General features: G+C 42.9%; 1 protein-coding gene across 2 annotated transcripts in view; it reads left to right on the forward strand.

The window, feature by feature from the left end:
• Window positions 1–10,564, forward strand: part of atm (ATM serine/threonine kinase) — a 36,386-nt gene extending 25,822 nt beyond the window's left edge. The window contains exons 51-63 of one of the 2 annotated variants that reach the window (XM_034224606.1): window positions 1,287–1,412; window positions 1,570–1,710; window positions 2,182–2,320; window positions 2,455–2,537; window positions 2,875–3,015; window positions 4,232–4,348; window positions 4,773–4,922; window positions 5,256–5,421; window positions 5,642–5,728; window positions 6,242–6,356; window positions 6,537–6,600; window positions 7,231–7,373; window positions 9,340–10,564. In XM_034224606.1, coding sequence (XP_034080497.1) covers window positions 1,287–1,412; window positions 1,570–1,710; window positions 2,182–2,320; window positions 2,455–2,537; window positions 2,875–3,015; window positions 4,232–4,348; window positions 4,773–4,922; window positions 5,256–5,421; window positions 5,642–5,728; window positions 6,242–6,356; window positions 6,537–6,600; window positions 7,231–7,373; window positions 9,340–9,520 — 1,653 coding nt within the window. In that variant the 3' untranslated portion in view covers window positions 9,521–10,564. Of the gene's footprint in view, window positions 1–1,286; window positions 1,413–1,569; window positions 1,711–2,181; window positions 2,321–2,454; window positions 2,538–2,874; window positions 3,016–4,150; window positions 4,349–4,772; window positions 4,923–5,255; window positions 5,422–5,641; window positions 5,729–6,241; window positions 6,357–6,536; window positions 6,601–7,230; window positions 7,374–9,339 lie in introns of those variants that run through there. The other variant, XM_034224607.1, reaches the window with a different exon arrangement.
• Window positions 10,565–10,832: the final 268 nt, after the last annotated feature.

Raw genomic sequence — 10,832 nt, forward strand, 5'->3', positions numbered from 1 at the left:
GCTGAGGAGGGCGAATCATCCATTTCTCTCAGGAAGGATCTCAGCGGAGGGAAATTACCCAGAGAGTCTAAGTGTCAGCCATGATAAGCTGTTGGAATTGAAGGTACTTCCTTTATTATCTCCTTTAGCTTAGGATACACTGAAACATCGTTAAGATAAAAGGAAAGGAGATTATGCTGTCCCAGAATACCTTGCAGCCGCTACATTTTAAATGGCCGTTCACGGAAACAACCCATCATTAGAAACGCAGATTGTAGTTAACCCCCTGATGTTTCTCACTGAGGTTAAGTAGAAGTGGATAGGAAAAGACAGAGGAGCTGCTTTATTTGACAATTTGACAGTTACATAGTATTGCATTGCATTTTAGGCAAGGCAAGTTTATTTATATAGCACCTTTCAACACTGGTAAATTCAAAGTGCTTTACAAAAATAAAAGACATTAAGAAAATGGCATTTAAAAACAGTCATTAAAAAGCAAACATAATAAAATAAACATTAAAAGAAAAAATATATGAATAAAAGTTTACAGTGCATTTTATTTAAAAGGGACCTATCATGCAAAATGCACTTTTTGATGTCTTTTATACATAAATATGTGTCCCCGGTGTGTCGGGGAACTCACGCAGCGTCAGAAAATAAAACCCTCTCTCTTTTCCTCCGTACCCAAATCTCTAAAAACGGGGATACAACGGAGCTGATCCAGATTTGCGTCCGATATCGGAAATGTAGGCTGGCTTTATCAGAAAAGTTGCTATCAGAAACAATGCCCGACTGTTTTGGATGTAATATGGTCGGTGTTTACATTAGCATCGCTAACACTCAGAGCTAACCTGTACTGGAGAGCATGTGTGTGAAGAAGCAGGAAATAAAAAGGAACTCACCTTGTGGTATAACCGGCAAGAGAGAAAGCCTTTGAGCTCCAGACTGTTTCAGAAAGAATCCTTGATAATCCATGATATGGCGTTTTCATCACCGCAGTATTTAGTTTAGACAGTAGCTGCCGGCTCCCGCATGAGCTCAGCCCCCTCCCTCCCTTTTTTTTAAAAAACTTTATACCCCAAATCAGCACTTATGAAACTGGAAGTGAAATAGAGGGATATGAGGCATGGCTAGAATGGGTGATCTGTTGGTATTTTGAGCAAAACACTTCATAGACATGTTTTTTATATATTTTTATATATCTGAGACCTATGCTATTGCCTAGAAATAGCATGATAGGTGACCTTTAAAGATGAAAGTCTTTAGACTGGCTCAATGGTTTGAATTTCACTTATTTTGCGTTTCAGAAAGGGGTGAAGCAGATCCCTTCCTACAAGTTCCTGCCTCTCATGTACCAGCTGGCTGCTCGCATGGGAACCAAGATGGCCGCCGGCTCCAGTGAGGACACGGGCTTCCACGATGTCCTCAGCGAGGTAATGCAACACTCACTTAAAACACAATTACATCATAGCTAGAGCCGTCCATCTACAAATATATTTTATTTGACCAGTGAAAACACAAGACTTTTTAACTTGATGCAGATACTGGATAATTTAAGAAAATGCTGCTTGACATGTTTTCTCCTCACAGCTGATCTGCAGAGCATCTCAGGAGCATCCTCACCACACGCTCTTCATCATCCTCGCCCTGGTGAACGCCAACAAAGACGAGAACTTCTGCAATTCGCGTCTGACTAAGAGCGCTTCACAGCAGCCCTCACAGTTTGACCTGGTGAGACTTTCATTAGATAGTTCTCCTTTTGTGTGTGACTTAAAACTGACGCATATTCATGATGTGGTAAAACAAAGGAAAGTACGTGTCAGGTAATTAAAGACACAATTTAAAGTTCTCTCCTGGATAAAATCATGATATTAACACCTCTTTTCACCCTCTGTCTGAAACCAGAGCCCAGTCTGCTCTGATTGGTTAGCTGGCCGGCTCTGTTGTGATTGGTCAACCGCTTAGAGAGGTCCCGCCCCTTAGACTTTCACGTACAATGTGTTTGAACGCTAGCCCATATAAGAGCAAGGCTTTTTCAGGGGGGGGGGGAGAAACTCATTCTGGAGGGAACACAGGGATTTTAGAATGTACAGCCCATTCACATGCACTAAAACCTATAGAACACACTTCAGGAAAGGGACAACAGCAAAAACAGGGCCTGCTAAACATTCGGTTTTTACAAGCGATGTTTTTCTGGTGCAGGAGCGTTCAGATGTGGCCCGGAAGATCATCAGTGCGATAAAGAAAAAGAAAGGAAAGATGATCCGGGGTATCGAGCGTCTGTGTGACGCCTACATCACTCTGGCATATATGGACGTCAGCAGGCACAAGACTGAGACAAGTGAGTACTCTGTGATCTCATTGTCTTTTATTCCATTTCTCTTTGATGATTGTGAGATGGGGGGGGGGGTGAAGACGCATCTTGTTTCTGACCCTGAAAGGCGAATTCTGCTTTGTGTCCTTGTGTTATTTAAGAGGCTATTCCCATCCCTGCTGATCAGCCCATCATGCAAATCAAAGACCTGGAGGAGGTTGCAATTCCCACCATGGAGATCAAGGTAAGACTTTCATAATCCCTAACTTTTTGAAATGTAATTTTCCAAAAACGCTTACATTTTTTATGGATGCTAGGGATTTCTAATAAAGAGGCCCTATTCAGTCCATGTTTAAAAAGTTTAAAGTGAAAAAGTTACGCTACCTCACTAACCTTACGTGATCAGTCAGTGGGTCGCTTGTACCCTCCAAAGATGGCCGACTTATACTATCACGTCACATTCCCTATACGTGCATAAATGACAGCATGCACAAGTTTGGAATTGACCAGAATTGAATTAGCCGTGTAATATCTTAGAACAAGTGTGTTTTGAGATAAAAAACATGTCTGTTCTCAAACAGGTGGATCCGTCCGGTTGCTATGACAACCTGGTGACGGTCCGGTCCTTCCTGCCTCAGTATCGCCTCGTCGGAGGTGTCAACCTGCCGAAGATCATCGACTGTGTCGGCTCGGACGGGACGAGCCGGAGACAGCTGGTGAAGGTGAGAGAGACTCTGAAGTGTGTGAGGTCACAAGTTTGCCTTTCTGTTAAGGGTGACTTTATGTAACACACACACATGTGCAAAGACTTTTCTTTCTCTTTGGTATGTGTGTGTGTGTGTGTGTGTGTGTGTGTGTGTGTGTGTGTGTGTGTGTGTGTGTGTGTGTGTGTGTGTGTGTGTGTGTGTGTGTGTGTGTGTGTGTGTGTGTGTGGTGTGTGTGTGTGTGTGTGTGTGTGTGTGTGTGTGTGTGTGTGGTGTGTGTGTGTGTGTGTGTGTGTGTGTGTGTGTGTGTGTGTGTGTGTGTGTGTGTGTGTGTGTGTGTGTGTGTGTGTGTGTGTGTGTGTGTGTGTGTGTGTGTGTGTGTGTGTGTGTGTGTGTGTGTGTGTGTGTGTGTGTGTGTGTGTGTGTGTGTGTGTGGTTGTGTTCTCGGCTAAACAAATCCCCTCTCTTTGAAGCTAAAGCTGCTTTTGTGTGCGATTTAAAGTCCTGATAGCAGACCTGCTCTCTTTTAACTATTTCCATTTCACTTCAGCAATGATTAAACTTGTGTTTGTGCCAGGACAAGGTTTGTTAGATTACTTTGACACCTTTGTAATGAGGACATTCTTCAGGACACTGTGTGTGTGTGTGTGTGTGTGTGTGTGTGTGTGTGTGTGTGTGTGTGTGTGTGTGTGTGTGTGTGTGTGTGTGTGTGTGTGTGTGTGTGTGTGTGTGTGTGTGTGTGTGTGTGTGTGTGTGTGTGTGTGTGTGTGTGTGTGTGTGTGTGTGTGGAAACACTTCTCAGCTACTTAAAGGCTAATCATTAAGACACTTTGGAGGGTCGTGATGAAATAGCAGTTTTCTGGTGTTTGACTTTTAAACCAATAATCTATCGATATTTACATGGATAACAAGTTATAATGTAAGAAAATGAAAGAATAAGACTTTTTTGTTTTTGCTTAAATGAAGATAAAATAGAAAGTATTTGACGGGAGAAGACTATTTTTGTATTTACTATGAGGAAAGATTATAAACAACATATGGAAAAATAAATGGTATTGGAATTATTTAAGGTCTTTTAGGTTTATTTGACAGAAAAGGAACATGTTTCTATAAAAATGAAAATGCTTATACAAACCTGTTTATATATTTTTAGAACACTGGATAAAATGAAGGCTCTAAATGTGCTTTTGTGGGTCACTATATTTTCTCGGCTGACCTTTGCCCTCTGGTGCAGGGTCAGGACGACCTGCGGCAGGACGCCGTGATGCAGCAGGTGTTCAGCATGTGCTCCATGCTGCTGCAGCGAAACACGGACACTCGCAAGAGGAAGCTCAACATCCGACGATACAAGGTCACACACATCATTTAACCGTTTCTTTGGGGGAGATCAAACAAAAACACGTGTATATATATATAAAGAAATGCATGACAAACTGGTGTGAGAAATCCGAGGCTTTTTTACTTTATTATTACCGGAATTTTGAATTATTATCATGAAGTCCAACAGTCTTCCTGCACTGCTGCTATCATACTGCAGCACTATCTGTCCACTATCTCACTCCTGTGACACTTCAACAAACTGGAGCATGACTCAGCTAAATGTCTTTCCTAATTTTTCACCTAAAGAACCAGTGCATGCTGGGAGTTGTGGTGGAGGTAGTGATGGAAATACTTACTGATGGTCTCCAGTCAGTGTAACATGTCTCTTGTGCCGATTCCTTCGTTTTCTTGTCTGCGTTCATCTGCATCAACTTATATTGTCTCCTTTCTCCCAGGTGGTGCCGTTCTCGCAGCGCAGCGGGGTTTTGGAGTGGTGTTCTGGCACCGTGCCGATCGGGCAGTTTCTGATCGATGCCAGTAAAGGAGCCCACAAGCGCTTCAGACCGCAGGACGCCACCAACCTGGCCTGCCGCAGGAAGATGAATGTACTGCTGCAGCATATACTGTCTATTCAGCACAGTCATTCACAATTACTGAGGGACTTGTTGGTTCTTCTTCAGGCTTTGCATTTGAATTTATTTGCTCATACATTCTTATGAAAGTAACTACCAACCTAGAGCCTTATTGTAAAAAAAAAACAACGATTTTAAATCCTATTATATCTTAGTTTGGGATGAGATTCGACAGTGGTGGAATTTAAAAAGCAGGACTTTTATTTGCAACAGAGTATTTTTAAGATTCAGTATAACATATGATGTTTGAGACAGGATAGGACACAGTCATGATGATGTTAATATTTGTGGCTGCTGTCTCTACAGGAGGCTCAGAAGCTGGCGTTTGACGAGAAGCTGCAGGCGTTCAGCGAGGTGTGCCGCAGCTTCAGGCCGGTCTTCAGGTATTTCTGCATGGAGCGATTCCTGGACCCCGCGGTGTGGACGGAGAAACGTCTGGCGTACACTCGCAGCGTGGCCACCTCTTCCATAGGTAGACGTTATCACAAACATTACATATTATTGCAGCTATTTTTCATTTAAATGTAACAAATTACAGGGATCACAATAGATCGCAAAAATAATGGGATATAAATCGTAGATTTCAAATATTCCCTTTTTTTGCGATACAAAAAAAGTTAAGCTGAATATTCTTTAACTCTATTTTTAAAGTAAAACAATGAATTTTCTCCAACTTTATGTTTTGTCCTCAGTCGGCTACATCGTGGGCCTGGGGGACCGACACATCCAGAACATCCTGGTCGATGAGCAGACGGCGGAACTGGTGCACATCGATTTAGGTAACATTGTTTATTTTTGTTTATTTTACAAAGTAAGCTTACTCTTGACTTCAAAGGTCTGGCTGTGTTAAAGGGGTCCTGTTATGTTGCCCCCCCCCCCCCCCCATTGGACTCCTTTGTTTACTTCCTGAACATAGTGACATTACTTTGTAAGACCCGCGCTTCTATTGGCTAGAACTCCAACACATTGTACGTGATAGGCTAAGGGGCGGGACATCTCTAAGCGGTTGACAAATCACAAAAGAGCCGGTCAGCTAACAAATTAGAGCAGACTGGGCTCTGGTTTCAGACAGAGGGTGAAAAGAGGTGCTGCAGCACAGGCAGTATGAGAAAAATAAAGAGCCTTTTGAACATTAAAGCATGGAGACATGTCACAGTAGAGGAACAACATACTGATATGAACCTAAAAATGAGCAGAATATGTCCTCTTTACGACATTGTGAACACACGGTGTAACTGCATCTCAACACATCCCTCTCTCTGTTTCCTTTTTGTTTTGTTTTCGGTGTTCAGGTGTGGCCTTCGAGCAGGGTAAGATCCTCCCCACCCCCGAGACCGTCCCCTTCAGACTGTCCAGAGACATCGTGGACGGGATGGGCATCACCGGAGTAGAGGGGGTCTTCAGGAGGTGAGGGGGACGACAGTTTGTAGATATTTAAAAACCAAGACCACTGAGAAATCATTCCTTTTTCATACATGTGTATTTCCATTGTAGTCGTCCTTCTAAGCTGCACATTGTCACAGAGTTAACTACAAACATGACATTTTCTACAAAGTACACACTTGACATTACTTGTATTTTTCTCAGATGTTGTGAGAAGACTATGGAGGTGATGAGGAACTCTCAAGAAGCTCTGGTGACTATTGTAGAGGTGAGATCACACACACACACACACACACACACCCACACACACCCACACACACACACACACACCCACATACCATGTATACATCACTTCAGGGGACATTACATTGACTTACATGCATTTCCTGGAGACTTATCCTAACCTTAACCATAACCAACACATGCCTAACCCTAAACCTAACCCTAAACCTAAACCTAAACCTAAACCTAAACCTAATCCTAACTCTAATCCTAAACCTAACCAAGTCTTCACCCTAAAATTAATGGGGACCTCCAATTTGTCCCCATAAGGGAGGCGAGTCCCCACACGTGACTGTGTAAACAGATGTAGGTCCCCACAAGTATAGTAATGCTAGGACACACACAAACACACACACACACACACAGACACACACAGACACACACACACACACACACACACACACACACACACACACACACACACACACACACACACACACACAAACCTCTTGTTGTAAAAGGCTGCAGGAGCTTGTTTACCACAGTTTTCTTTGGCATATACTAATCAACCCGTCACCCCCTTTCAGCAAACAATCAAGATGACAAGATCCCCTCTTCCTGACCTCTTGCACCTCTCTGATGTTTAGCGTTGCCTCTGTGTCTATGTGCTGTTCAGGTGCTGCTGTACGACCCTCTGTTCGACTGGACCATGAACCCTCTGAAGGCGTTCTACCTGCAGCACGACGAGCAGCAGGAGCTCAACGCCACGCTCAGCTCCACCATGGGGAGGGAGGACATGGACAACTCCCGGAAGTCCCGGTGAATAGAACAATATAGAAATAATAAGAATACGATGGGTGGCATGGGAAAGGGATTCCCTATATATATATTTTTTTTCTTTCTTTGTCTTTTATTTTTATTTTTGTATTGTCTATATAATTTGTATCTGTATAAGTCCCTTTTGTGAGGGCAAAAAAAGAAAAAGTTGGTCACAAAAAAAGAAAGAATACGAATAAGAAATACTAATGGCGCGTTTCCACTGCAGGCCTCGCTCGGCCTCGTTCGGTTTGGTTAGGCCTTATTAGGCCCGGCTCACTTTAATGCTGCGCTTCCATTATAGTTTAGGAACTGGGGTAGTTACTATAGTAACGCAGTGTAGGCGGAGCCGTGACGTCATTTTCTATGAGCGCCCCAGAAAAACAGCCGTTAGCTCTTAGCACTCAGAGCTCACAGCTCCTCATATCTGTTCAGAAACTAGACAAAAGTTAAACAAGTACAAACCACAGACTGCCTGTGTCATGGAGAATACAGTCGCTGGTTTATTTATGTCTGTATAGGCCGTTGTTGTGAGTGTGGACGGTCGGAGCATATATAACATTAGCTTAGCCAAGCTACATTTAGAAAACACGCATTTTAAAAGGGTTTTTCGCCTGCCGTCTGTCTGCAGACTTGTCAAAGCATTAATTCATGGTTTTTACTAACCGGTATCAGTATGTTGTTACTTCGGCATCATTTTGAAACGTGTATTACAATTAAATCACGGTCAAATATGTTCATCTTGTTGTAGTTGTAGCCCCCTTGCCAGCGAATCTCTCTCTAGTTTAGCATACTCAGCCCGACTCAGCCTGGTTGTTCCTGGCCCTAGAACCACGATTTTGTCGGCAAGAAAAAAGGTGAAAAAGTAGCCCCGGGCCAAAACTAGGCCAAGTGGAAACGCAACCAAAAACGGGCCCCGCACGGCTCGGCACGCTTAAAGCGAGCTACCCGCTGCAGTGGAAACGCACCATAAAAGACCAAAGCTAATCCAATGGAAAAGAAAAGAGTTTTTAGCTGTGATTTAAAAATGTCTGATTTCAGAGTTAAAAAGCTGATGAGAGCAGATTTTGAATTCCAAATGTCGATCTCTTACAGCAGTGGTTCTCAAACTTTTCTGGCATTCCCCACTTTGAACAGGTGGGGCTTGAAAAGGCCCACCTGTTCCTCGCCGCTCCAATTAAATGGTAGGCCAAGCTTAAAATGGTCAAATGTTTCGTCAAAACGTCCTATAACAGGGGTCTCCAACCTTTTTTAGGATGAGAGCTACTTTCAAAAAAATTAAACAAGTCGTGAGCTACTTTTACTCCTCTTTTTCAGTTTTTTTGCTGTGTATATATTTAGCACATTTTAACATTATTATATGCTTACCTTTAACCTTTGTGTGCTGTTTGGGTCTGTGGGACCCGTTTTCAGTGAAAAGAAAATGTATGATTTTTTTTTTAAATGTTGAAGTTAAATGCACACAATGAGAGATTTTTTACATACGTCTGCAAATGACTTTGGTTTCAGTTGTGTGTGTGTGAGCAGGCTCGGATTGGCCATCAGGAGATTCGGGACTTTTCCCGTTGGGCCGCTGCCGTTGGTGGGCCGCTGGCTCTGGCATAGGTGGGCCGTGGACTTTCACAGCGCCGCTGCGCCGGTACCGCATCCGCCGGCGCAAACACCCGCCGTTGCGAGGCTCTGGCGGCTCCGGCAGGTCCGGTACAGCGGTGCTGTGAAAGTCCACCGCCGTTGCGAGTCTCCGGCTGTAATAATCCACTACCGCCCGCGAGGACCCAGGTTCGATTCCGGCCTGAGGTCCAAAATATATATTTTTTTAAATAAAAAAAGATAATCTCCCGTTCATCGCGTCCATTCGCGACCCACCTATCACATCTCTGCGCCCCACCAGTGGGGCGCGCCCCACACTTTGAGAAACGCTGCCTTACAGTGATGTTTTATTTGGTTTCTCTCTCTCTCCCTCCTGCAGCGACAGTCAGAGCTACAACAAGGTGGCGGAGCGGGTGCTGCTGAGGCTGCAGGAGAAGCTGAAGGGGGTGGAGGGGGGCACAGTGCTCAGTGTGGGGGGGCAGGTCAACCTGCTCATCCAACAGGCCATGGACCCCAAAAACCTCAGCAGACTCTTCTCCGGCTGGCAGGCCTGGGTGTAGCCGGAGAGGAACGATGGGAGAACGGACATTTTGTGTTTCTGATGATGAGTTTCTTTCTCTGCTTGTGCCAAAGAAACTCCCTTTTTAAGAAGTCAAACTATTTAGAAATGTCTAGATTGCAGCTGATGTTACTCTGCATCTTTTCTTTTTGTTAAAGGCATAATATCAGCACTGGGCAGAAACCCCCCAAACCTACGGAGAGGATTAGAGCCACGTGTGAATTTCTTTTTGAGATCTGACCAAATGTTTTTTTTTTTTTTTTTGTGAAAGTCAGGAGAAATAGATTGGCATTCTTTTTTTTTTCTTTCATTCTAATATTAAAAACTGAATTCTGACTTTTTTCTGAATTCTGACATTTTGACCTTGAACTCTGAAAAAATCTGAGAAATCAAAATCTGACTTTTTTTTCAGATTTATGGAACTTTCATTAAAAAAACTCAAATTGTATTTTTCTCACAATTCTGAATATTTTCTCAGAACTGAAAAAAAAAAATGCACCTTTGGTCTCAACTCAAAAACAAATTCACATGTGGCCCTAATCCTCTTTTATACACAATATTTATAGCAACACATTTTTATAGAATAATAAATGTCTGTTTACCTTTGCACTTTAACAGAACATCAAAATAAACCATAAATGCTTCAATAATCTGACCAAATCTAGAGGGAATTCACCAAGGCCTAAGAAGTGTATGATTAAGGTGAATTAGTTTTTACCCCATGGGGTGTGATTGTTTTCATACTGTTGACTGTAGTAGGACGTTTTGCCAGTGCCTAACAAATCACTTTACGTTGACTACATGCCTTATGAATGTATGATGCCTTATCCAGCTGGGATTTAGTTCAGCTCCTTTTTACTATTCATTTAGTGAAATGATTATATGCTGTATGGAGTATCTCTAGGGCAACCATAAATATATATACATGTGTAAGTGAAATCTCAAATGTTTAAAAGCAACTTTATTATACTTTTTATTACGTCCATGTTGTGCAAAAAAAGCTTTAACATGATCTCTGTGTAATTAAATAAATGATTAAACAGAATTAAATATATTTTCTTGGTTTAAATTGGATCTGAAAAGTGAATTGAACCGACTGTTTATTCACAGATCGTACCTCTCTGCATTTCTCTGGTAGTGTGTTCCTCTGCAGTGCATTACCTTTCCACTGCGTACTGATCAGATAACACCCATTGAGACGAGGGACGCTGCTCATTGTGTCCGGTGTGTGCTCAGGAGGGACACTTCAAACCCATGAAGTGTGAGGAGTGGCCTCTCTGAACATCACACACACTCCTTGTGTTAATCGCCGT

The sequence above is a fragment of the Gymnodraco acuticeps genome, unplaced genomic scaffold, assembly GCF_902827175.1.
Source record: "Gymnodraco acuticeps unplaced genomic scaffold, fGymAcu1.1, whole genome shotgun sequence".
Lineage (NCBI taxonomy): Eukaryota > Metazoa > Chordata > Actinopteri > Perciformes > Bathydraconidae > Gymnodraco > Gymnodraco acuticeps.